Source organism: Eptesicus fuscus, chromosome 4 (assembly GCF_027574615.1).
Source record: "Eptesicus fuscus isolate TK198812 chromosome 4, DD_ASM_mEF_20220401, whole genome shotgun sequence".
In the NCBI taxonomy this organism is placed as follows: Eukaryota; Metazoa; Chordata; class Mammalia; order Chiroptera; family Vespertilionidae; genus Eptesicus; species Eptesicus fuscus.
Genome location: NC_072476.1, coordinates 86,707,186 through 86,735,142, shown reverse-complemented (window position 1 = coordinate 86,735,142; position 27,957 = coordinate 86,707,186). Strand labels below are relative to the sequence as shown.

The window sequence follows — 27,957 nt, the reverse complement described above, 5'->3', positions numbered from 1 at the left end:
AAAATTAAATGAGATAGTCAGAAAGAATATGAATGTTCCAGTAATTGAGATGAGAAGAAATTTCTCCCCTGAGTCCCCATTGAGAGGACATGGTATAATGCTGGGTTCTACAGCAGCCTGGGGTAAATGTGTAGGTCCCCCCCTGTCTCCTGTAGCACACCTGGGCATGGCCAGAGCACATTCTCTGGAAAGGTGGAGGAAGCCTGCTTACCCCATGCAGGGGCACAGCTTTGCTCTCCTTCCGCGAGAACTGCTGAACCAATGCAAGAATAAGGGCACTGAGAAGACCAAGGATTGCGCTAATGAAGGCAAACCTCCATAAACATGACTTCTGTCATCTTAAATAAACTCTTTAAATTTAATCTTACTTTGTTATAAATTAAAACACTAATACTATTTTATACATTTCAAATTCCTGTTAATTTTTGAATAAAACATTTTGTCTGTCTCATATTTAGAAGTCTGTTATGAACACATATTATTAGCAATTTATATGCCTCTGATAACTTATGTACCCTAAATATGAAGTCAAAATAAAGCCTATTATTTAAACTAGAGATGGGTACTTGTATGAAAAATTATGTTAATTCTCTATTTCCCAAAGGAACTAGGAACATTTTTTCTTCAGACACTTTGGGGACTTTTGTCATTTTGTACTCAAATTCTGAGTAGACCTCACAATTACTATGGACCTTGTACAAAGCTCAACTTTGCATTTTAACTTTTAAATTATTTGATTGATTTAGGTCACAATTTGGGTCAAATGTGGAGAACCTAGACATACACTAGTGTCCAGGAGGTGGTGGATCATTTGTATTATCTTAAACCTAATAAGCACAGCGTGAGAGTTTGGGCAGGAAGAAGCATCTGGTAGACAGTGTGCGGCTGCTGGAGGGAATGGCATGAGATGAAGACTGTCTAATCTGCTGATATTAAATAAGCGATTGGAAACATGCAGTGATTGAAATGAACACGCGTTATAACTATAATTTCTGAGCCTATGGCTGAACCTATTTGAGATGTTGCTACCCCTATGATATGTGTGTTTAAAATCAGTTTCTTCTATTTCCTATCAAATTTAGTTGGTAAAATGGATAGGGAGGATCAATGGGTGAAATGCAAAGTGTGATTGAATGCCAGGGTTTGGCTTTAACTGCTAACTCCCCCCAGTTTGGCAACAGTGAGCCAAACCAAACACCCTCCAGGAATCACTGTGTATTAATGAGAAACTCCAACCTCCAGGGACAGATGAGATAAAAATCTGTGTCAATGTGGGGCTTTAAGAATGCTGCCTTAAATGTTTAAGAACAATGTTTGGGTTTTTCCAGGACTAGATGTGTGGGTTGAATGGCTTTTTATTTTATTTTTTATTAATTTCCTGAATATGTAGGCAACAGTTGTGAGCCCTGAAGGCCTGGGGTGGGGGGTCGATCTGCAGTCATGTAGCAGCCCACTCAGAGAATTACAGAATGAAGAGGAGGAAAGGATTCAAGAGGGTTACTTTGTAGAACTGAGCTGAATTCCATGCCTGGGAGAGAGGGAAGGATGGAATCACTTCCAGCAGAGGGTCTAGCACAGTAGACACGTTATATCAGGTGGCTGGAAAGTGCTGTCTGTCTGCAGCCAGAACTAGACCTTCGCTGGAAGGCCTCTTGTTCTGTAGGAATGACAAAAACAGAGTTTTCAGATTTGTGCAGCCCGTACTGGGAAGGAAGGACCTTGAGGGGCAGAAGCATGACGTGGGATGATTTAAGGAGGACCTGAAGAAGATTAATTAGTCCTTAAAGTGATTTCTAGTTTATCATGGAACATGCAGCATAAAATGACCACCCTTCATCTGCTGTGACCTTGAGAAGCATGCATGGATGTCACAGCCCAGGCACACACTGGAAAAGCCAGTCATCAGGGTCATGCTGCAGTGGATGCAGCAGCAGGTGGTGCTTCTGGAAAGAGGGGAAGGAGGAAGCTCAGCTTCAGAGGAATAATTGGAGGAAGACTGGCATCATCAAAAGGCTGGGAGACTCCATCCCCCTCAGCTGATAACATTCCTCAACTAAATCACACACACAAATGAAAATCCTAAGAACATCAGTAGTAGGTGAGGAAGGGACACTGGAGGAGAAATCAGGAGTCTTCCAAAAATGTACAATGAAACTCTTTCCATCTAGCCCTAAATATTGATGTTCTCTATTATGTCAGGCATTACTCTTTTAGGATTACTTAGAAAATAATAAAATGAACTGACTCATTTTTTTCTGGAATACTTCCCTCTTTTTCTTGTCTTGCTTGAAAAGCATAGATCATCACTAGAGCTATCAAAAGCAAATAAGGATTAAATTCTTGGAAGAAAACATAGGCATAAATCCTTATGACCTTAGGTATTAGTTTCTTAGACATGACACCAAAATCACAAACAACAAAAGAAAAAATAAATAAATTAGACTTTAACAAAATTAACTTTTGTTCTTCCAAGGACACTATCAATAAAAAGACAAGTAGCCCAATTAAAGTACAAATTGGCAGTTATAGAAGCAGTCATGGGGATATAAAGTATAGCATAGGGAATATAGTCAATAATATAGTAATAACTATGTATGGTATCAGGCTTATCAAAGGATCATTTTGTAAGTTATGTAAATGCCTTCAAATATTAAACATATAGTTACTACCTTTAGGAATAATAAGTCTAAGAGAAATAAAAACACTTGTGTACAATTATTCATTCTGAATAGTAACCAAAAGGTGCAAATGACCCAAATATCAATCAACTGATGAGTGGATAAACAAAATGTGGTACTTTTGTTATCTATATCTATATCTATATCTATATCTATATCTATATCTATATCTATATCTATATCTATATCTATATATCTATATATATCTATAGCTATAGCTATAGCTATATCTATATCTATACATATATCTATATCTATACATATATGTATAGATATGTGTATATATATATATACACACACATATATATGTATAGATATAGATATAGCGACATATATATATATGTATAGATACAGATATAGCGACAGGAATGACGGGAACAACAGGTTGCTATGATGTGCACTGACCACCAGGGGGGCAGATGCTCAACACAGGGATTGCCTGATCAGGGACTAGGAACCAGGGGTGGGTGGCAGCAGACACGGCCCCTTTCCCAGGGGTGCCAAGGGCCAACTCCCTCCTTGGGGCCGGTGGCCAACCTCTGTGCCTTGTTCCTCCCCCTGGCTGGCAGGCCCTGATCAACCTGGTGGCAGCACAGTGGCAAGGGAAGGAAGGAGGTGAGGCGGGAAACTACATGGTGGCGGGGCATTGATGATGGCGGTGTCGGCGTCCAGCATCCATTCCTTCTGCACCTTGCCCAGTGACTGTTGCCTCCCCTCCAGCTCGGCCTTGATCAGGCTGGCCCCGATTGGCCCTGATCGCCGGCCAGGCCTAGGGACTCCACCTGTGAATGAATTTCGTGTACCGGGCCTCTAGTCTGCAATAAAAAGAAACGAGGGAGTGATGCATGCTACAAGGATGAACCTTGAAAACAGTATGCAAAGTGAAAGAAGCCAGTCACATGGCTACATATTGTATGATTTCTTTTACAGAAAGTGTCCAGAGTCATCAAAGTCACAAAGACAGGAAGTAAATTAATGGTTGTCAGGGGCTAAAGACCTGACTGCTAATACTATGGAGTTTTTTTTGGGGGGTGATGAAAATGTTCTGGATTTAAATAATGTTGATAGTTGCATAGCTTTGTGAATATACCCTAAAACAGCGGTCGCCAACCTTTTGGACCTCATGGACCACCAGTGCTGTCTGCGGACCACCAGTTGGCGACCACTGCTCAAAAACACTGAAATTTACACTTCAAAAGGGTGAATTTTATCACATGTGAATTATGTCTTAGTTAAAAAAACAAAGAGGAAGACAACATAGTGCATGCATAAGCCATCTATAATAATAAAAGTGTAATATGCTAATTAGACCAGACTAAGCCGCGGTGGCAATGGCCCAGGCAGAGGAGGCAGAGGAGGCAGTGCAGGCAGGGGGCCGAGCCCCTTGCATGAATTTCTGCATCAGGCCTCTGGTTTGTAAATAAGATGGTGGAAGTCTTATTTAAAGACCAAAGCTTTGGCTCACCAAAATTTCAGCGTGTGTGTGTTTGTGTTACAAACATTTTGGGAGGAGTGTTATGGGTGATGGGTTGATGCATTTGGCTCAGCTGAACCATTCCAGCATCCACCAGTGGCTTCCTGGATGAGTCATTCTGTGAGGCAGGGGGCATAGAGTGAGGATGGGCCTGGCCCCGCTGTCCTGGGAGAGCCCAAGCTCCAGGGACTGTTACTCAGCTGAGTTTCAGATCTAGCCTGGGGTGGGGTGGGGGTAGGTCCTGGACCTACTGCTCAGTCACAGCCTTTGAGCAATCAAATAGCAAACAGGGGAGACTCAAGCAGGAGCAGACACTCCCCTCTTCTCCCAGCACCCTCCCCCAGTACTGCTCACATTCCTTAGCAGGGCTGTGTTACTGTGGTTGACTCCTCTAGTTTAATGCATATATTGTGGGTGGGTGTCTGAATGATTCTACCATCCTTTCAGTGCAAAAACTTAAGAGTCACAGTGTGGCTTTGTGGTCCATTAACTCATAATGTTACTCTGACATGTCAAACTCAATTTCCAGTTCTGCAGAATATCCGACATTCCTCAAAATCAACTTACCAGTTAGTTTGAAGGGCTAATGCATTGATAAAGGATGGAGAGCCCTTGTTTGTGAGCGCCTTGCTGGAACTCTTCTGGGCACCTGAGTCTATAGAAATCCCACACACACTCTAGGAAACCCCACGCAGAGGGAAAGAGGTGCAATGCCATACAGGTCCATCTGCTATCAATTTTTCAGATATTTGAGGATAAATCAATCAGAATCTATTAAGAAAAAAGGAGAGGCAGGGGTGATCTGCTAGCTGGCTGGGGATGTGTGGGAGTCCCATGCCGTGTGAAAGCTGAGTAATTGTGAGATGAGTCATGCTAAGAGGAAACAAATGTATGGAGGCTTCCTCAAACTCGGGGAGGCCTGGCCAGAGCCCGTGGGACAGAATGTGGTGGGAGGTCTGGGAAAAGTGTGCTAATGTTTAGGATCAGCTTTCCTGGTTTTCCCTCCTCACACATTACAACCCCCTCGAAGTGTCGCATCACAGTACATTTTGTCTAAGTAGATTGATAGATCAATCCCTTTCCTCAGTTATTTACCCTGGAGATCCTGCCCCAAATCCCTGACCTCCTAGCCAAGGATTTGACTCCCTGGAGACCCACGCATTTTTCTTCTGGCCTCAAATCCTTCCAGGGCAGAAGGAAGTCCCACGATGAAGCTGCCAAGTTTAATCAACTTTACTGCAAATTGTATTAATGGAAATCAAAGAGGCAAAATGAACATTGCTTCATACATTTGGACTGTTTAGAGACTTAATGTGGACAAAGGCAGTAATTAAGCAACAATAAAAGGCTGTGTCCTAGAAATGGTTTAATACCTTTGAGAAGAAAAGAATTCTAAACTCAACTCTGGGAAGTGGCTTACCAAAATATCCCAGGACAAATGAAAGGAAAAGTTGGACCAGTTTATTTCAGGTCTTGGGTTTGCCGCATCAAGGAGGAAACGTGGGTGCACCACCCCACCCCTCTCTCCCTGGGCTGGGTAAGAGCTTGTCCTGCTACAGAGATCTATGCCAGTGGGAACCATGGCTTTCAGGAACCCAGAGAGGTGGAGGGAGAGTGGATGTTCAGAACTCAGCTAGGCACCAGCTTACTGGGGCAGCCTCAGACAGCGTGATAGCTTGAGGCTGTGGCAGATGGCTCCAAAGCCATCTCCCAGAACAGTGGTTCTCAACCTTTCTAATGCCGCGACCCTTTAATACAGTTTCTCATGTTGTGGTGACCCCCAACCATAAAATTATTTTCGTTGCTACTTCATAACTGTAATTTTGCTACTGTTATGAATCGTAATGTAAATATCTGTGTTTTCTGATGGTCTTAGGCGACCCTGCTAGTGGTTCTCAACCTGTGGGTCATGACCCACAGGTTGAGAATCGCTGCTGTTAATTTTATGGTTGGGAGTCACCACAACATGAGGAACTGTATTAAAGGGTCGAGGCATTAGAAAGGTTGAGAATCACTGTCCCAGAACCTAGTATTTTAGCAGCCCTCCAGTCTGGGTGTGGCTATTATGAACAATGATGCAACGACCATTGGTGTATGTGTTTTTGTGTAAACAAGTTTTCAATTCTCTTGGGTTTATACCTAGAAGTGGAGATGCTGGATTGAACTCCCAACTGTTTTTCACAGTGGCTGCAATACTTGAAATTCCCACCAGCAAGGCCTGAGGGTTCTAAGTTCTCCATATCCTCACTTGTAATTTCGAGGTATTTTTTATCACAGCTATCCTAGTGAGTGTGAAGTACTAGCGCATTGTGGTTTTGATTTTCATTTCCCTAATGATTACTGATGATTAACATTTTTTTTGTGTGTGTGCTTATTGGCCACTTGTATACTTTCTTTGGAGTCTATTCAAATCCTTTGCCAATTTTTAAATTAGGTTATCTGTCTTTTTTATTGTTAAGTAGTTGAGTTGTTAAGAGTTCTTTAACTCCTTATTAAGAGGTCTTTATCCTTAACATTAGACCTTTACCAATATATGAATTAAAATACTTCTCTCATTCTTTGGGCTATCTTTTCACTTTCTTGATAGTATTTTCAATGAACAAATGTTTATAAATTTGATGACATCTAATTTATCTATTTTTTTCCCTTTGGTTGCTTGTGATTTTGTGTCATATTTAAGAAACTATTGCTAAATTCAAGATCTTGCTGATTTATATCTTTTAGTAGTTGTATAGTTTTAGCTCTTACATTTAGGTATTTGACGCATTTTGAGTTAATTGTTGCATATGGTGTGAGGTAGTGGTCCAACTTAATTCTTTCACATGTGGATATCCACTTGTCCCAGAACCATTTGTTAGAAAGATTATTCTTTCCCCATTGTATTATCTTGGTTGAAGTTTCATAATAAATAGAAAACCTGAAATATTATCTAACTTACTTTTTCCCCCTAATTTCCGAGTTCCATTAGAGTTATTTTGGGGTGGTTTTCACTGAAAAATATCTTTTAACCTTTTTTGTTAATTTTAACTGTCATGTTCAAAAGGATTTGAAAATTGACACAAATGCTGTGTGTTTAAAAAATTCTCATGTGTCCTCTGTAAGGAAACATATTTTACAACAACCCTGTGCCACCCCTAAAATGCACTGGCCTCTTATTTACCATGTCAGACTTAATTCCAGTCTCTGCTCTGAGGATAGAGCCATCCCACACCTTCACTGTACATCCTTCGGGCTTCTGAACTCCATATTTTACAAGCTTCCACTACTGAAGTGTAATTACTGATTTATTTTACAGTCCTCCTCTCCTTTTTTCCTCTGAACAGATGAAAATTAAGCCCCTTAAACTGGACATCTGGGCTTGGGCCAGACTTATGTTAGCAACACGCACATGTTCCTTTAGCAGAACAAAGCCTCATCCCCCAGGAGCATTGGGAGTGTATGGTGTGTTCTTATTACTCACAACTGATGGAGGGCATAGCGACATTCTGTTTGGGATAAGCAGCACACAGCACGAACCATCCCACAATGGCAGAATCATCATTCATGGTGCAGCATTATCTTGTCCCCAGTGCAGGCACCAACTTAGGCAAACCCTGACTCCTAAAGGAAAACGCATTATCAGCTTAAAGAGAAACCTTGGACATTTCATTTGATACTGTGTGAGAAACCATAAGTCATATAATCAGTTCAGGGGGATTAGGATTCCAGAAGAAAGATGGTCAGATGAGGGTCAGCCCAGGGCAGCCCTGGGTCCTCTATGATCATGAGTGGTTCCTCAATTTCCCAGGGGCTCAGGAAGTTGGAGGTTCATGTGGCCCCTTTTATGTTCTCCACTTTTGGTAATTTTCTCCTTAATTCTCTTACTGATGATCCATTCCACATCATTGAGCCTGGACTCATTGTTTTACCCTTGCTGTCCTTGCCAAGTCACATGACTCAGCTTTTTGACAGGTCTGGCCTTTGCTCAATGACTGACAAGGTCTAGGGTTTTCTTTTGGAGTAAGTTCTGGCCCAGCTTCCATTCACACAGTACCTGTGTGAGAAGGTGCCCATCCTATCTAGCCCCTCCCCTGCCCCATGCCTGCTGTGTACAGAGATAGTGTGCATGTGTCACACGCTTATGCACACTTTTGATATGTTGTTTCTTTTGCCATATTGTTGCATCAGCCTGAAGACCCTTTACCCTTTCCTCCAGATTCCAGCATGTTCCACTGGACCTTATAAGTGCCTCTTTTTCTCATCCTCCCTCCAAACCCAATGCCTACACCACAGTTATAACCTCAGCATGTTCATTTCAATGTTTATTTATATCTGCTATTATGTTAGATGTTCATTGCTTCAATTTGTCAAACTCATGTCCACGATAAAATTAGCAGCTCAGGACAGGAGTGAATCTTACACTTAACCTATATCTTCAAAGGACAAAACCATGTCATCTATACACACAGTAGGTGCTCACATGAGTTACAGATGAACTGGATTGAATAAATTTGTATAAATGCTTATTAAACCTCTGACATTTTTAGATTTGGTGGTCACATGATGTTATTGGACATTTCAAAACTTGAATGTCTCACATAACTTAGGGTGGATAGAATTGGGTGAAAGGGAGTTTGTTAAGAGAAAGAAAAATCAGAGGGAATTCCTGGAATGAACATTTCTTGGGCTTTGTGATCCTAGAAACCACAAACTATGTGGTTCTGGTGTGAAGGATTGACAGCTGAGCCGCTGGGGGATGTGTGCACATCCCCCTGATGGCCGTGATCTGAGAACATCCACAAAGAATGCCCCATGCAATCCAAACCAAAGTACAACCTGCAGGCTGAGAGCCCTGGCACATAGCAACTGAAGCAAACCGGGAGAGCAGGCTTTCCTTTCCCTGGAAATCCTCTCTGTGGTAAGAGAGAATGCTTACTCGGTGTCTTCTGTCAGACCCACTGCCCGGCGAGATAGTTAGTAAGATGCCACGGTTGAGGAGGAGAGAAGAAAGGGATCTTCAATGACTAGCTGTGTTTTCCTTTTTCAGAAGATAGCAACTGGGGCGTGATTTAAGGAGATCTGAGATGTGTGCATAGAGTTTACTTTCTAAAGTGGTCATTATTCATGCCTGAGTCATGAGGACACTATCATAACAGTATCTTACATTTTATAGGGTTTCAACTTCTTAAAGCCTTTTTATGACTTTCATGTATTTACTTTTCAGGAGGAAGCCAGCTCCAGCATACCAGCTAGATGTGTGTGTGGTGGGGGTAGTGGGGAGGGGCTATCTCTGGTGTCTCTTCCTTTTGTATTAAGTACACCAGTCCCATGCAGTTAGGGTCCCACTATATGACCTCATTTAATCTTAATTTCCTCCTTACAGGCCTTGTCTACAAATACAGTCACATTGGGGGTAAGGGCTTTAACATACGAATTTGGGAGTACGCAATTCAGTCCATAGCATGCAGTGTTCTGGAGGAGGGGGGTTTAAGGGGCAGGCCCACGTGTCAGGATGGGGTATTTCGGTGTGGCCCAGCTATAGAAGACAAAGGGACCAGCTGGAACTAATCTGCATTTGTAGGAGCCCTCTTCAGGGGAAGGACAGCTTTGTAAGCCCCCATGGGAAGGCATGATTTTCCACTTGAAGGAGATGTAGAAGCTAATGGCTCTCTACAGTGCAGAGTCCTGACGAAAAAGCATGGAGACAAATGTAGCACACACATCTATCTTGATGGTTTGGGCCGTATTTCCCCAGGAAGCTGGTCTGCTCTCCTTGGCTCCTGAAAAGACGGCAACTATCAGATGAGCAAGCAAAGCGGGCAGAAATGAGTTTCCCTGCCCTCCCCAGCTCCGGGCTGTCCACCTGGCAAGATCATGGGGCCTGGGCTCCAGCCAGGGCACAAAGCTCACTTGCCTCTTGGTTCCAGGGCACAAGGTGTGGCTGAGTCTCTGTCCAGACTTCAGATTAAAGCTCTTATGACTTGTAATCCCACCACAGACCCTCTCGGGTGCCAGCTGCCTGGGCCAGCCATCAAAACCCCTGGGGTCAGAAGAAGAAATGCCTGTCACTGTGAGTCACGGGCTGGATGCTGACACAGTGGGAGTCCCAGGCGGCTCTGCTGGGGCCCTGACCAGGGAAGGGAGCCAAGGAACTGTGAAGGCGAGTCTGCAGGCACCGGGGCCTGGGCACAGCTCCTGTTAGAAACTCCTGGACAGCCTGGCCTGGAATCTACCCACCTGGCCTCTTGGAAAATTATAGGCAGGTTCTGCTCTGCCACCACCTGGAGTCTGAGTATATGAGTGTAGGTGTAAGGATTTCAATAGGCCAAAGTCATCCCTAAAACCTCAGAGCCCTCTTTGTCTGGCTTCTAATGCAGAGCAGGAACACATTCTCCACCTAGCTAGATGCATTCTCATGGTTGATTCATGACTTCCAGAAAAGTATTAGTTTAATAGTAGCAAGTCAAGTGAAAAAGTAGCATCTTAGAATTTTGGTGAAGCTTGAAAGACCTAATTACTTTATAGATGATAAATCCAAAAACCAGAGAGGTAAAGTGACTTGCCCAAGGTCACACAGGTAGATGGTATAAAGACAGTCAGACCGAAGGGGAGGGGCCTTGTTTAGTTTGGAACAGAAGCAAGCACAGTGCCTGGCACATGGTAGGCGTGGTGAATGGTGTTGCTGTTCTGGATGGTTCATTCCCTTACCGGTTAAGTGCCATATACACCCCACTGCTGCCGTCTGTCATATGGGGCCTCCCTGTGGAAGCAGGGAAACTAAGAGGTAAAGATAACTACACCCTGGCCTTTCTGGTTTCGCTGAACCAGCCATGAGTTTTTCTGCCCCCCAACCCACCATATGGAGCCAGATGGAAAGCGATTGCCCACTGGATATTTCCGGAAAACTGTGGGCAGAGCAGGGCTCTGGACTTGGGAGCAGGCAACTCCAGGCACTGCCTGGGCCACATGCCTGTAAGCCACTCCCAGAGCTCCAGGGCAGTGAGCAGCTGGAGGAGGTGACCTCACCCAGCCCATGGTCAGTGCACAGACTGCCACCTGCCTTACAGATATGAGACATGTCAGCCCCCTTAATCATGTGAGCCAATTCCTTAAACTTAATCCCTTGTGAAGAATCATGAGCAGTCAGAATCACACTGTACAATATAAAATTTATTATAAAACTTCAGCAAATATAAATATCCAGATGCCCATTCCGAACAGAGCTGCGTGCGGGAAGGGAGAATGACAGCAGCACCCATGCTGACGGATGATGCTGGGGCCTGCGGGGCAGCTTCCCTCCGGGAAATCAGTGCCTTCTCTCTGAATGGGCCTCGCAAACACAGCCAGCATTCATGGAAAAACAGTTTAAAAACCCACAACGCACAAAAATGAAACCCGATTTCTAAGGTTATCGTGTTGGCATATCCATTGGAGAAGAACCACCCACACCCCTTCCTAGGACAGTGGGGTTGTGGTGCAGGCGACAATTTGCTAATCATGGTATTACCTGTAATTCTGTCATCTAAAAAAGAAAAGCACTAAGAAACAGTTTAAATAGAGACACTCACTTGTAAATAACTGTGAAAGAGAAAACCTAAGATATAAAATCCTCTCCCTCAGCACACGAGTCTGTAAGAGATAGAGCACCTTAACAGGAATTTCATTTTTCCTGTTTCCAGAGGCAAACTCTGAAAGCAGGACTGAGTCCCAACCCTCTGGGCAGGCAGGTGCCCCTTAGAGACAATACCAGCTCTTGTCACAGCACCAAGTCCTTGCAAAGAGAAACTCTGTTGCTGGGGCATGAAGCGGGGGCCCTGGGAACACAGCCAGGATCTGTCCAGGCCTCCTGCTTGTCTTGGTTGGAAGCTGGTTACTCCTAACCTCTGGAGGGGACCCTAAGGTGGGAGAAAGGCCAGCACACTTAGCAGCAGATATTTTGTACTTGTTCCTAATTTTGTGGCCTTTCTTCTTTTTACAAAGCACCAAACATTTATTAGCATTTAGAAACTTCAGCTCCACTGTCTTTCAGACTTGATTTAGCTGAAATACACACGTAGGGAGCACTGCTCTGTTTCTGAAGAGCGAGCCCTGCTGCCTCCTCCAGGTGTCAACCCAGCATGACTCTATATGCTTGTGTGTGCACAGGTGACCCTACACACACCCACACCTGCATGTTTGTGCACAAAGAGCCCAACAGCTAACAGTTTTTCTTCTTCCAGTTTCCATCTTTGGACGCATTCCCATGTGAACTGGACAGTTCGCTGGTGCTGAAAACAGGCATTTCTCCGGCCCTGGGAGGCGGTCCCATTCTCACAGGTTGGATTTGGAGCAAGTCTCGCAGCACTGCTGGCCATAGAACTGGTGGCCGCACATCCCGTGCTGGGGCACCAGGGAGCACCAATGCAGGTTGTCTCTGCAGACAGCATCTAGAAACGAGCAAACACCCCTTAGTCCGTGTCCCCACACCATGTCCAGTGCTAAAAGCTAGTAACTCTGCTGGCAAATCAAGGTGAATTTGTCATTGTCTTGAAGCTGCTGAGGGACAGCAGCTCTTCAGGTCAAATGGGGCCACGTGTAACCTGCTGTTTTTATAAGGCCTTTCTTAGAAGGTCCCAGCAAAACTGAACTTTCTTCTTTTTGTGCTAATCCCACCCACTCAACCACTCATCTACCCGAGACAACAGGCACTCTGTGGATGGAGTTCGACCATTAATTTTCTGATCGAGCTGACCCACTTGCTCTCCCCAGCTCTATCTCCTCTCTGAGAAGCCTCCAGAGACAGACTGTTGATCTCTGCAAAGGCATTGGAGGCTCTGTGCACAGAGATAGAGTTTAAGATGAATAAGGTGGCCTTTGTGTAGCTTGTCCCTAAAGAATAAGGTGGATAGCACTGACATAGGAAAAGACATCATGCTTTCTTAAAGCTAGACTTCAAATTCACCACCATAGATGCCATGTCTAGGGAGGTGTGAGAAATGAGGACTGTTTCATGGGAAAACTGGAGAGTGGATGAAAAGAGAAAAGGTGTAGCAGAGACAAGAACTGAACTTGAGGGCTCTCTCATCAGTGGGAACCCCAACTTCCTCAGGCTCTCCAAGGAATGGCTCCAGAAACTTGACAGCCCCTTCCAACATGCCAAGGTCAAGCCTAGGGACTCCTAGCACTCACCTTTCTTCTTTGCGATGGGGCAGAAGTGAGTGTTGCAGGCCAGGGTGGCTTCGGGCTTCTGGTGAATGAAGCAGCCCACGGCTGGCCGGCCCCCTGCCAGGCACTGCACGGACCTGGTCTGAACGCCACCCCCACAGCTGGCTGTGCACTGTGAGAAACACATTCATGACAGTCATCCAGAGCTGCTCAGTTCTCAGGGTGCTCCCCTCTTCCAAGCATCCCCCTCCACCCAGACTCCTCAAGGAGTCTCTCTCTGTGATGGTGGGTGGCTGACCAGATTCTGGATTAATCCCAGGTATGGACATAGAGGAGAAGTGTCCAGAAGTTTATAATGTTCTTAAGTCATCCATGGGCTGATGGACCAGGAACTGGCACACATCTGGGGATATAGCACCTTTCCCTGAACCTGTCCAGGCTGTGGGTCTGCCATGAAGGAATCAGTGCCCTTCATGGATGCCATCACAAAGCCATCTTTCTGGTACTCTCAACAAGCCAATTCCCACAGAAGCTTGATAACACTAAGCCCCTTCTCCATCCCAAGTTCATAGACTCTGGATGCCTGGAAGTGGCAACACCAGCTTCCTGGGTTCATTTTGTGATGGCATTTACATCCTCCCAAGGGCAATGTTCTTTGACACCAAGGCCCTGTTCCCTAAGGTGCACGGGCACAGCAGAGCTAGAGAATGCAATGGGCATGGCTAGAGCATCTTCCACTAGCTGGCTGGATGCACACACAGGGAATATATGACTGGGTCATCTAAGATCTACTGCAGGCAAGAAATCGGGAGAGGGATGCTCAGAAAGACAGAGGAACTCCAAGCTGCAGCAATTCATCTGTCCAAAAGAAAGCAACTCAAACTCTAGACTGTATCACAACTGAGCTGTTTGCACTGAATAGAGTTTCCTTCTTCTCTGCACTCCAAATTGTGGTTTCCTGTGGGTGTTGAATGGATGCCAATAGTCACCAGTTGACACTATATCTAACCAAGATGTTGCAAGTGCTCTAGGTCTGGCCACTGCTCTAGATGACAGAATTGCATCAGCAAATATCCACTTCTCTTTTCCAAAAATTAAGAACAGTGGTGCATAGAGTCCATATTTGTCATGACTACAGATGTTTTATTTGAACAAGTCATCCCGTCAAAGGCCTGAAACATTTTGTGTGTGGCCTTAGCAGTCACTGTTGTCCTTCAGTCAGACAGAGAGTCCAACAGGTGTTCCCACTGAAGCCATTCCCAGACCAAATTAGAATGTGAACCACCCTAAGCCCAAATGACCATATAATTTAAGTCAGTCCTACCAGGCGACAAGCCATTAAATTTGATGAAAAGCAAAGCCATTTAAATAAACAGAAATTAATAGAACCACAATCTTTATACTGTTACAAGAATAAACCTGTCTGGGGGCAAAGTTCAGCCAGGCACTGGCCATACATCACAGCCTGACAATTTCCCACAGTCTGAGTCCCAGAGTCCTGGCTACAAGTGCTTATGGCAAACACAGCCGTAAGAGTTATCACTCCCCAGAAGTTAAAGTCTCAGAAGATAACAGATGAAAACCACATTGGATAAATATTAGGCAAGATATGATAAAAGTAACTTATTAGACAAACAGGCTGAGTATTTCAGACTGGTAAAAGCTATTACAGACATGTTTTAGGCTTTTTGTTTTGGTTTAAATTAAATACTGATGAATGTTGCTTCCCTCTTTGTAAATTTGCCTATAAGTCTCCAAATTGAGCAGAGTGGACTGCCAGGTAAAGGGTGGGGAACCGGTTTCAGTTTCCCTACTAACAGAGAGACAACCATCTTGGGGAAACACCTCTATTTGTCTCCCAACAACAATTCTCTAGGGACAGAGTAAGCATACACCTGCCCAAGAAACAACTCAAGACATATGTAAAACTTTAGACAATAAATAAAAAATTAAAAAGAGGAAACAACTCAACTTTACTCCTTAGCCCACCTACCGCTTCATCTTGTTGGACAGACTGTGCACTCAGAAGAAAATTAAAGGGAAACGTTTGTAGCTATTGATACTTTTTTTGTGGATTTAAAGCAGGGAATGCTTAAAAATAATACAGTTCAAATGTCCCTTGCCCCAATAATTTAAGTTAAACTATTTCTAAATTGAATATCTTTTGGAGAGGAGTTCATATATTTCTAAATGAAAAAGCTATCAAGTTTGGAGACAACGAGAACCACAGTGAAGCTGGAACATAAGCCAAGGTCAGTATGAAAGGTCTGTGGAAGGTGTACCTCTTCCTCTCCAAGGACTGAGGGAATGGTTGCTTCTGCAGAACTCAGAGCCTAGGACCAGGAATTATGACCAAGGAAGAAGAGGAGGGGCAGTGGCCAGGCTGGGATATTATGATTTTGTAAGAAGCTGGCTGACAAATAGCCAAATGTGGGCTCTGACACAGCCAGAGCTCTGCCACAATGGCTGGGAGGGGGACATCATTTAGAGGAGGTTTTGAACTGATTTTTATTCTAGTAAAAATTTAGATAATATTAAAATAGATTCCATGATAGATTAAATTGGTTCTGATAAATATTTCCTTTGGACTTAAAGACAATAATTATGTATGATTTTTGCTCTGTCGCATTTGTTCATTTGAGTTTCCCACTCAGATCAATAGCAGGAATTCTCAATCCTTAACAAAATTTTTACACAAATCAAACTTAGTTACTGGTTTCTGTTGGGATGGGGACACAGCAGCCTGACTGGGAAGTAAACCATAGATAATTCTTAATGAACTTGTCTGGCCACATTCCCTCCCTACACACACACACACACACACACACACACACACACACACACACACACATGCCTATCATACACCAGCCACGTGAGATGGGTGTTTGTTTTAAAAATTTAGTCATAGAAACAGGGGGAAATGGGTGGTTGGCAAGCAAGTATTGTCTTTGTATTTTAAAGATTATACTCCTACACGTAGGTCTTTCAATAGAGCACACAATGTCAATGGACAGTGTAAACAAAAACCCTGAGAAAAGTGTGTGGTTTGACTGCGCTGAGAAAGATCTTTAAATAAGGATGAGAAGTGGCTGCCCTGACTCACTCATTGAATTTGTTTTTTCTTTAAAATTCTTACATTCAGCAAACATTCCCTCCGAATACTTAGTATGGGCTAGATGCCTATATATATATATATATATAGAGAGAGAGAGAGAGAGAGAGAGAGAGAGAGAGACAGAGAGACAGAGAGACAGAGAGACAGAGAGGAAGAGAGCTTCTATACATGCAAACATACATATAATGTATGAATGTATATACACACATACAATTGTATAAAATGCACATATAAAATACTTAGTATAACATCTGTCACAAAGCTATCTCTGGGCAAACATCAGTCTTAGTGGTTGTTTTGTGACCATATCTATTTTCTAGCAGCTCATGTTCATGTGGGCAGCCTTGATCTCTGCCGGTCACTGGGCTGGAGGGTGGACAGAGCATGATTCAGCACAAGAGGGGTCTCCATTCCAAAGTCTACGTTCTCTCCATGCTTCCTTCCAGTACAGGACCCCAGAATTTTCCCCTCGGTGAACTTGGGGAGTAGGGCACATTACCTGGGGGTTACCCCTAGTCATAGTGGGATGGGTGAGTTATGCTGAGAGCTCAGAGCCATCCCCATCCAGTGGCCAGTGCAGGCTCCTAGGGAGAGTTTGGCATGATGAATGAGTGAGGGGCAAATGGGCAGATAGGACAAGCAGACACTGTTCAGGCAAGAACAAACAAGAACAACTGTGGGGACAGGGAAAGCTGTGATAATGCTGCCAGCTGGGTCGTTTCTATGGCACCAGGCATTGAGTTGATATTCTGAGAAATATTTTTGGAGAAACACAAAGACCTGTGAAAGTTCCTTTGGAAGTGACAAAAGACAGACATCAGCCAAGTGCTATTTGGGATCAGCTGCTAGAATTATCGAAGGCCCAGCTTGGGGGCCCTGAGTGCATACATGTGTTGTGACAACTTGGTGGTGTAACACTCCTGTATTTCTGATAAATTTAGGATTTGAACTTGGATGTGTTGGAGGAAATGTTATCTGATAGGGTTCTGACATCCTGGTCAAGGACCAAGGTGATTATAAGGTGGAAAACCAGAAGTTTGTGGTCATGCATGACATCATTTTAATTTGCCTTTTAAAAGCCAACATTCCGCCATGTGCCCATGATGACCATGGGCTCTGACCAGGTCTGTGTTCTGCTGCCCAAAGTGGAGGTGAGATAGAGTAGGGTGTCCCCTGGACCAAGCTGAGCTGTCAGGACCATGGAGAGGTACCTGGTGACTGTGAGCTGAAATTGACACCAGAATCTCTGTGCCTCAATTTCTTCATCTGTAAAATGGGGGTGATAGTGTTACCTCCCTGATGGTGTTGCTGGGAGGGACAAATGAGTTAGGAGTCCCACAATGCCTAGCACAGTGCCAACAGAGGAGGGGCGTGGCTCCCAGCAGGTGTTAGTCCTTGCTACTGACTTTATTGCTGCCCATGGCAGTGAGGCTCCCAGCAGAGAATCCAAGAGTGTCTCCCAGGGTGTGAGAGTATGATTTTGAGGACTCTCTACAAGATGGGTCTGGCAGAGAGGCTCACACAGGCTGGTCACCACTGCACACTACATCACTCTTTCTCCACCTTCATCTCTTCGGAAAGGACAAAGTCAGAGATGAGGTCTCCACTCTGCAAAGAAGGCTGGTCCACTGGTCAACAGATTAGAAAGACAAAAAAATGTTCCCTTCCCCTCCCTGCAGTGACTGAAAAAAAGAAAAGCGCTCCCTTCTGGGCAGAAGCAAGTAGTGCAGGTGCTCCAGATTTGACCAGCTAGGTTGGGTTAGGTAGGGTTAGTCTCTGGAACCCCACTGGTCAGGGTCAACTTCACAGAGCTGAGACAGAAATAGCAGCAGGAGCCAGAGGAGTGAGGGCGTGGCCCTGGGACATGGAGGAATCCAAGACTAAGGGCAGAGGAGTAGAACCTCAGGCAGAAAAGGGACAGAGCTCAACAGTGTGAGGGCTGCCAGGAGCCCTAGGCAGAAAACAGGATGAGGAAGGGGGTGAGTTAACAAGAATAATAAAAGAATTCTTCTTAAAGGTGAAGAAGTGTGGTAGGGTCAGGGAGCTGGGCACACCAAAGGCCCCAAGAGCAATCCTGTGGACCTCTCTGGGTCTAGGCTGCCTGAGTCTGAAGTCCTAGGCAAGACACGACATTTCAGGCTTTCTAGACCCCTATTCTCACTTAATTTGTAATAAACCTAGTATAATCTCACAACCACCTACTCATTCCCAATTTCTTCCTCATTCACTCACCTCTGGGAATTCTGCCTAGCGTTCACCCAAAACATTACATTTTTCAATGCTTAATTGGGTGACTGTTAAGAACAAAGCACACGTGCCCTAAAAGATTCTGCAGCTTTTCTAGAGCACCCTTTTCAGAAAGCCACAGGCACCAAGAAACACAGGCACCTGCACATACCTTGGAGAGGTCAGGAACTGCTTAGTGGGCTTTGAATACCCTCCCAGAATCTTCCTGCCTGTGCCAGATGCCAGGGTGGGAAGCAGGGCCCCTACCTGAGACCAGGGCGAGGTAAACCAGCTGGCCCTTGGCGGGCCTGTGGCAGGAAACAAGGGGTGCTTGGGGCAGGGGAACTGGGCGCAGGCGCGTTCCAGCTCCAGGTCAGGCTGTGGCAAATGCAAGCACTTCTTTGAGGTCAGCTCCCGGTACTTCCCAGAAATGTACTTTTCAGCACATTTTAAGAATCGTTTCTGTGTTCCCCTTTCACAGGTAACAGAGCACTAAAAACAAAAGTAAACAAAAGATGTGAGTGAAAAATATTTCTTCTGTGGCAGCTGTCTCTTACAAAATAATTGAGTTAAACTATCTCCTGATTATATCAATTTGAAGTTTTACAGGAGTGTAAACATTCAATGAACTTTATTGACATTTCAAAGGCATTACAGACTCTATCATTACAAAAGGAGGGCTCTGGCCAGTGTTGCTCAGTTGGTTGGGCATTGATTTGAGCACCGAAAGGTCGTTGGTTCGATTCCCAGTCAGGGCACATGCCTAGTTTGTAGGCTCAATAACTGGTAGGGGGTGAGCAGGAGGAAATCAATTGATGTATCCCTCTCACATTGATATTTCTCTCTTCTCCTTTGCTCTCTCTCTAAAAATCAAGAAACTCTTCTTTTTTTTAAAGGAATATCTTCAGACTATAGTGGCCTAGAGTTTGGGGGCATAAGTAGGAGGAAGACAATCAAAACTATGGAAGGAGTAATTCAGAAGTGATGATTTCACTGGGAAGTCAAAATGTTGGGCTATAACTGATATTAGAGTGCACTGAAATTTAACACACAGGACATGAGGTGAACCACAGAGATCCATGGGTTAACACTGACTGCAGTGTGACACTGGACCCTAAAGCAGGGGCAGGCAGCAGAAACCCAGGGCTCAACAATTTTCCCTTGAAATCCCAGTGCTTCCCATGAAGACAGCAAGTGCACAGGAGCAAGTCCACTTGTTCCCCATGGAGGGGTGCTCCAAGCCTGAGCTGTCACTACTGTGGGATACCTGGCACATGCAGAATGGGCCCTGGGCGAACCAGTGGGCTAGGCAGAGGCGGCATCTGTAGGTTGTGCAGGGAGGACAAAAAAGCCCAAGGCACACTGTTGTTTGTACCAGAGGGCTGGCCGGGCTTGGAGGGTCTCAGGAGAGCGGTCTCAGAGTCTGAAGTTGCTGTGCTGTGCTGGAGGAATGGATGACGCTGAGGCCTTGAGTGATTCCATCTACTCTGCAGTGTCTGCAGGTTGCATATGAGGAGCCTGGTTGGCCATACCTGTCTAGGTTCTGGCTTCGCACTCTTTGAGGTCAGGTGTGGCTTACAGGTGTGCTTTGTGGGTATCCTGATGCCAATATGGAGGCAGAGCTTAGAGACTACTCAGTTGCCTCCTGTGGCTATGCTGAAGAAAGGCACTGGGCGCCTCTCTCTCTCTCTCTCTCTCTCTCTCTCTCTTTCTCTCTCTCTCTCTGTTAAATGTTCAGGATGAGGACTACCCACCTGGATGCCCACAGATTATACAGCCCCAGTCACTTCCTTCCTATGGACTCAGCCTCCTAAGGAGTGCCGTTCTGTCCTAGGATATGCTGACATTCCTGTGTCCCAGGTGAGAGAACCTGGAGTTCTCCCTTAGCCATGGCACTTGCTTCAGTGAACGACCGTGTTTTTACTTTTCAGTAGCAAACTGAAACAGTGTCTGAATGGGATTAAAAGCCCTGGTTGGCACAGCCACCCTTTTATTGATTCATGCCCCACCCTGATGAAGGCATCAGTCCAGTTGTGGGCTGGGAGGAGACTGCCTGTCCCAGAGGCACTTGGGGTCAGAATCTAGGGGCTTTCCTTTCACAGGTGCTGTGGAAACGCAGACAGACAGCTCTGGGATTATGGAGGAGGTCTCTCAATGCCCATTCCCACTCGGTGGGGTGCTACTGTCATTCTGCGCCATGTTAGCTTCCTGGTGTCCTTCTGGGGTTTACTGACACCACCTCTGAGTTGACAGACACCACAGCATAATTAAGGAGCCCTGGCATGCCCCTCAGGCAGCCCCCACACCTGTTCTGATGCCCTCTCCCCAGTGTGGGAGGCTGTGCTGGGCAGTGGCGGCAGCTCTGTCTGTGCCCTTACAGGCTGTCCCAGCCCTCAATTAGGCCAAAGCTAGTCATAAAGCCTTCAGCACTCCAAACTTCTGTTAGTTCCAGCATAGTAGGGCCAGGGCAGTCTCCAAATAATGCCAATAAGGGGGCTTCTGGACTTCAGCAGCACAAGGCTTTGATTCCAGCAAACCCAACACGAGCAGTGTCTTCTCTAATATAAGAACTGCCCATGGACACTGGTCTCCGAAAACAGTCCACGTCCTCTGAATTTCCCATGGTAATGCACTCGCCTCTGGCTCTGTTTTGTGTAAGCCTTTCCTGGGAAATGGCTGCAGCTGTTCTGGGGTTAGGTGGGTCCCCATGACCCCACTGTGAGCACGATGAATGTCACCTACTCTCTCATTTGTACCTCATTCACCCACTCATCCTCATCTTAGCACCAACTGTGTGATGACCTTGTGGAGGCACTGCTCAAGGACACTGTTAAATATTCAGGATGAGGACTGCCCACCTGGATGCCCACAAATTATACTCAGTCAGTCTGTCTGTGTTTCCACAGCACCCACAGAAACTAAAGGACATGTCTAGGAGTGGAGTGCCTTAATGTTAGCTGAAGTCCAGATGGTGGCCTGAATGGGGGTGCAGAGTTGGAGCAAAAAGAGAAGAAGGAGGAGGAGCGGAGGTTGGGAGGTAAGGGGAGGAGAGGGAAGCAGTGAAACCAGGTGAAGAGATGCGGTCCCAAGGGGAGAGCTGGTCAACCTTCTTCTGTCTGGACCAGGTGCATCTCTCTGAGACCAGGCGCACCTACCTGGGACCAGGCAGACACAAGCCATTGCAGCTTCTTGTGCTTGTAGCAGCGCTTAAGTGGACAGGCTTCGTGAGTCCTGGGCTTGGGCTCCAAGCTACAGAGGGCGTCAGGCAGCAGCTGTGCCCTGGCTGAGGGGTTGGTGCTCTTACAGGCCACGGATCTCTTCCTCCATCCCTTCCCGCAGGTTCGCGAGCACTGCATAGGGAGAGTAAGCCTCAGCTCCCAGCAAGGAATGCTCAAACCTTGCTGGGGGGTACTTAGGCCACAGGCCCTGCAAGGCCTGGTGAAAACGCAGCTCTGTGTTGCATAAGAGGAGCCCTGCTGCCACCCCCTCCCCCCCAAATCAACCCCGCCCAAGGTACCTCTGCCCAGGGCCCAGCACTCCAAGTGGGTGGGCAGCTCTGGGGGCAGCAGGCCTGTCGGCTGGCAGGGACAGGCTGTGGGCACAGGCTGGCTGAGACCCGCTCTGCTCTGTAATGGGCTCGCTGCGTGCACTGGACCACTCGGCTCTGCGTCCCTCCACCACACGTCCTGCTGCAGGAACTCCAGTTCCCCACGGACCAACTGGGAGGGGACAGAGAGATCTACAGTGAGGGACGGTGCCACCTCTCCTGGAAGGGAGGGCATGTCTGTCCAGGAAGCCACTGACATTATTGCTCACCTACAATCTACATGTGCAGAGTTACTCTTAGAGGTCACCCTGATCGTAGATGCTTCTCACTTTCTGATTAGCTTTCCTGATTATCATTCTTCCCCCTGCCCTGGCTTTCAGGGTCACCTGCACTGGGAAATAACTTTCTTTAACACAGTTTTTTTTTGTTTTCCCTCTAGCTCCCTTTTTAAAAATGGAAAACTTTACACATATACAAAAGTAAAGGCCCTCCGTGTTTCATCCACCCAACTTCAACAATTATCAACTTATGCTTTACCCCCTATAGCATTTTGAAGCAAATTCCAACCTGTAAATACTTCAATATGCATCTCTAAAAGATACAGATTCTTTGTTTTTTAATATAACCACAAAACTATTATAACATCTAAAAAATTGACAATGATATTATATCACTATATGTTCAGAGTTCCAATCCCGATTGTGTCATAAATGTCATAGTTTAAATGTCATAAGTGTTTGAATCGGACTCCAAATGAAGCCTCCACTTTGCAGTTCTTCAGCATTTCTGAGTAAGAATTAATGTAACAGTGATTTTTCTCCTGAGTCTTGAGGTAAATGGAGGATTTGTGACGATGTCCCCATTCATCCTTGGGCTTCATGACCTTGTATCCTCTCCCCCGACTCAGAACCCAATAGTCACACTCGGGCTGAGGATCCAAAGCAGCAGCTGGAACACTTGGTAGAGACACTCATACCATTGGGAGACGTTTTGTGAGGACTGAAGTGTGGGAACCCGAGTTATACAGAGAAAGCCAACAAGAGAAAGACAGAAACACACAGAGATAACCATTGCACTTAGTCCCACACATTCATTCACTTCCGGTGCATTCTCTCTCTCTCTCTCTCTCTCTCTCTCTCTCTCTCTCTCTCTCTCCCTCTCTGCCTTGTAACAAGATTGAGGACAGACAGTATATACAACATTTACATTCAGCATTTTGACAATTCAATGTCTAGAACAAGCATTTTTCCTATACTACAAAGCTTTTGTAAACATTTTCAGAGTCTCTAATTTCACGTATGGGCCGAGATATATGATATCTAAAAAAGGAATCAGACAGAAGGATTGGGGTCCATGTTACAGGAGCGCCCTGACCACCAAGGCTGTGCCAGCTCCACATTCGCTGTTCTGCCAAGAGCAGAATGGCGGGGCCATTCTTCAAGTTCTCAAATGAGCCCCATTTTCAGAGCCAGGTTTTTGGCTCCTGTGAAAGTTCTCAGGACAAACCAGTGGTGGAGGGAGAGGAAAGATGGTGACACTTCCTGGATGGGAAGCAGAAGTGACCTCCCCCCAGCTATGCGGCAGCCCTGCCAGGTCCCTTGCACGTTTAGGCTGAGTTGTGCCATGACATTTTTACTTACTTTCATTTGTAGAAGTCTTGAACTCTTTTATACCAAGGTTCTCCTGAAGAAATTCTATTATGTGTTTAAGACAATTACAAAAAAATCCCTATAATACAAAGTTTTATTCTCATAAAAAAAAACAAAACAATGTTGGGCTTATAGGCTTTGTTCCATTTCAACTGTGGAAATGCTTCCATTTTTTAGGGTCAATAAAATGACTGTCTTTTATTTCATGTTAAAATCACGTAAATTATGCCTCCTTCCTTGCTATGAAACTTAGGTTTTCAGCCTCTTGGCTGTGATGCTTCTGCCTTTGGAGCTTCTCAGTTGTTTCCTATTGCTTTTATGTTTTCTCCCATTTCTTGCGTTTGCTCTCTCAGCCCTGCAGACCTGTAAATTCTAATTGCTGTGTCCACACAGGGGCTGCAAAGCCGTCTTGGCTGCGCTCAGGCTTTTCTCACCACCCCCTCATTAAGTCCTCTGTCTCCACCACCTTAAGCTGTTCCAACTAGGTCGATCCATTCTCTGCCCTTCTGTTAACTGCCCGTCATTAAGAACTCCTCCTGAACCAAGATCGTTCGCAGAGCACATGGAAACGCCAAGTGTCTGTTTCCTTTCACAGGCAGAGCTCTGGGGAAAAGTCTTAATTTCAGCTCATGGTAGAGTCAACATCCACACAAACTCCCATGCTTTCCGAGGGTTCTGAGAGCAGATGCCAGGTGTGTTCAGTAGCGAACCAGGGGCCGCACTTATTCCACTTTGTTCTGTTCTTCCTGTCTGCCTGCCAGCTAGAACAAAGCAGGCAGCTGGAATTACCCAGATCAAGACGACTCAGCCACCCAGCCACCGGCTGTGCTTCCCCGGCTCAGGATGGCCCTTGTCAGGCACACTTTCAGAGAGGGCTGCTGGGAGGGGTGATGGATATGACTGCTGTCACTCTCAACATTTTGTGCAGGGTTTCCTGGCACCACTAGTTCAAGATTCAATATCACTATTTGTCACAGGCATTAGTCGTTTCTAAATAAAATGACTTTCCCCTCTACATTAAAATAATACTAACATTTTGGTTTTGGTTATTTAAAGTTTCCTTTGAAAAATGCAAATTTCCAACCAGAGTGTTTGGCTTTAGTAAGATACCTTGTCATGAAGCACCACGCAGACAGCCACAGGCTGTAACTACCCTCCGATTCAGAGGCCACCCCTCTTGGCATGGACCAGTGCCCGCTCTGCCGCCAGCTGAGCCAGTCAGGGGTATCACGGACTCACATTAGTGAGTCACTCAGAGAGCAAGTAACTGCTAATTTCATTGTAGAATTCAGTTTCAGTTGTTTTATTTTTCTGCTTGTTCTCTTTGAACTTTCAAGACAGCATCGATTGTTCTATTTCTACCACACTTTTCTTCTACATGAAATGTTTTAAAGATAACAATGCTGATCCAACAATAAACAGATGCTAGTTTGAAATGTCTGCTTTTTCCATTGGGAAACAGTAAGTTAACTTAAAGAGGACCTGGCAGAACTGTAAGCTGACAGCACGGCAGTGGAGGTCAGAGAACGTGGGAGGATGAGGAAGGAGAGAAACTGCTTTTATGAGCCCATCTGGCAGATGGCCAGAGGCCCTTCACCTGCCTTCCCTATCTGCTGATTTGGAATGCATTATTGGTCTGTGTCAAAGGACATTTCATCAGTGTCAAATGGTACCAGCTACATTCCAGGCAAGTACAGAGGCAGAAAACTAGCTCTGCCAATGATCTTGGTAACCAAATGTGCAAGTGAATGGTGTTGATATAGCCAGAGTTATTGGACAGATAGCGCTCTGCTCACATGCTCTACCTTCCGGAGCAATGCACTTTGTCTCCAAATCCACCTAAAGCTCACTAGTAAGCACATTAGAATAACGAGAGGCGGACACCCACTCATTCCCTCCACCATGGTCTGTTTGCAGAATGTTCTAGGGGCAATGCTTGGAATTGGTCTTGATTTTCACTTCAGAACTAAGAGACCATTACTGACCACTGGGTGGCAAGGACAGGGGCAGACTTCAGAAAACTGGAGACCTGGATGGGGATTGTAGGCTTTTGCCGTCAGCACTTGGAAGATGTACCTTGACTGTTATTTCATTTGTTCAGCCTCAAAAGGCAAACCACTTTGTGGACTTGTGAGACTGACGAAGAGATTTATAATGAGACAGACACAGGCACTGAGCTGTTTTCATCTTTAAACGCAGCATTTCTTCTCTGAATCACACCAAGCCAAACTGAAGGACATCAAAAGCTCCCCACAAAGGAAGCACTGTGGGTGCTAATTTTATGGACTGTGAGAAGCCAGAGGTATGTGAATTTTTATTATTAGGGGGCCAACATGCTATTTTTACCAGATTTTCCTGTCTCACTATCCTGTCATCAGATGTTATCTTAGGAAGAATCAGTAAGATCTACAGAGCTTTCATTTACATGGGGAGACAGGGAAAACAAAATTATGAGGGACACAGAGACCAAAGAATTTGACCTCACTGTTCAAAACAGCCTCAACAATTCCCTGTTTCAGCAAAAATCCTTCTTCTGAGGTTTTTCTTTCTGTAGACCATGGAGGGTGTTTGCATCCCATAAACTCAAATGACTGACTTCAGGTCATAAAAGGGAAAAGGAAAATCATTAGATTCAAGTGTGAATGAAGTTCTGCTTCTTTGTGTGGTTGCTCCTCTATACAGTTTACTCAGAGTATTGGAAAAAAAGAGGCTGAGTGTTAGAGTTGGGAAGAAGCTCAGAAATGATGGATTTTACCGACTGTGTCTTATGTTTGGGCAACCGAGCCCCAAGAAGAAAGGACAGTCCCCAAGGTAGTTGGAAGATGTAAATAAGAGGAGGGGTCAGGAGTGCCCCCCCACAATGCTGCTCTCAGTGTCCACCCTACTCTACTCAAAAGAATGAGCATCTTTTCCATCATCACATTCAAAGTGGGGAGGATAGCTTCCTCTTGCTCCTCTTGCATACCCATTCAACACCCAACCAGATTACAAACATCTTTGCTCTGGAGTACAACATACTGGGGCAGTAACTCCATAGAGTAGACAAATTAGCAATCTAGACTAGATTGCAACTGAAATCGAGTACTGAGTGAGTAGGAGCTACCTTCCTCCACTTTACCAGGTTTAAAATTCCAAATTTTCATGCCCAAGGATAGTACAAAGGGGCTGAGAGGACCCTGGTCTATGCTCCTGTGACCCAGATGGCGCTAAGACAGTGTTCTCAAAACCATAGCTGGCTGGCAGGGCTCTCACATACCCAGGTGTTCCTAGTCTTTCCTTCATTCTGTAGGAATCACAAATCTGAGGTTGGGGTCAGGAATCTGAATGTTGGCAAAGCCATCCCTTCCCCAGCCTGATGATTAAGATGACCAGCAGGGTTGGGAACATGACTGTTAATAAATGCAACATCCTGCTCTTCAGGACAGTCCAGGACATGGGCCCCTGCAGATGGGCACTATCTTCCCTCCCTCCCTAGTAATCGAGTTGTATTGATGTTATTTTTTAACTGTTATGAGAACTAGGATATTTAATAAACTTGCAGTGGGAAGCCTGGTGAATAGGTTCTTCTGGAGGAAGGCAGACACCTTCATTCCTTGTTACTGGTGAATTAGACAAGTCTACTCAGGTGGCCCAGTGCCTTGGTTCAGTGCAGCCCTTTTGGTTTTTAAGACTGTGCTCTGGGCCAGCTCCTGCACCCACACCCAGAGACTGAGCTTTTGGGAGTGTAAAGTCATGCAAGCTTAGCCTCCTTCCCAAAGAAAGACTACCCCAGAACCAAAGTGGCTGAAGAGCTGGTATGGACCAGAGCTGCTTCCTTGTATACTGACCAGTCCAACCTTGATATGAAGAACACTGAGAGGTAAAAGTTAACTTTGCCCAATACTAGCATTTTTCTAAGTCTCCCAAACCACCCAACTTCAGAGCTGGGGAGATATTCTTATCTAAGAGTGGCTTCATGGTGCAAGGTCTTTGTAAACTTACATTATGCTTGGACACAGAAGGTTGTGATAATGTATGGATTTATAACTAGGGACATCATTTAGGTTACAAAGATCCCTCTTATATCACCCTACTGCCCAAGCAGACAGGAGGTTCTCCACTGGGCAGGGTCAATATAACTTCCTACATAAGACTCCTTGGTTTTG

At 45.3% G+C, this 27,957-nt stretch overlaps 1 protein-coding gene across 1 annotated transcript in view; it reads right to left on the bottom strand.

Moving 5' to 3' along the window:
• Positions 1-12,441: 12,441 nt before the first annotated feature.
• ADAMTS16 (ADAM metallopeptidase with thrombospondin type 1 motif 16) overlaps positions 12,442-27,957 on the bottom strand; it is a 101,927-nt gene continuing 86,411 nt past the window's right edge. Inside the window, exons 19-23 of the mRNA XM_054714312.1 lie at positions 22,134-22,335; positions 21,772-21,966; positions 18,884-19,108; positions 13,300-13,447; positions 12,442-12,557 (exon numbers count right to left, since the gene is read on the bottom strand). Coding sequence (XP_054570287.1) covers positions 12,442-12,557; positions 13,300-13,447; positions 18,884-19,108; positions 21,772-21,966; positions 22,134-22,335 — 886 coding nt within the window. The remainder of the gene's footprint in view (positions 12,558-13,299; positions 13,448-18,883; positions 19,109-21,771; positions 21,967-22,133; positions 22,336-27,957) is intronic.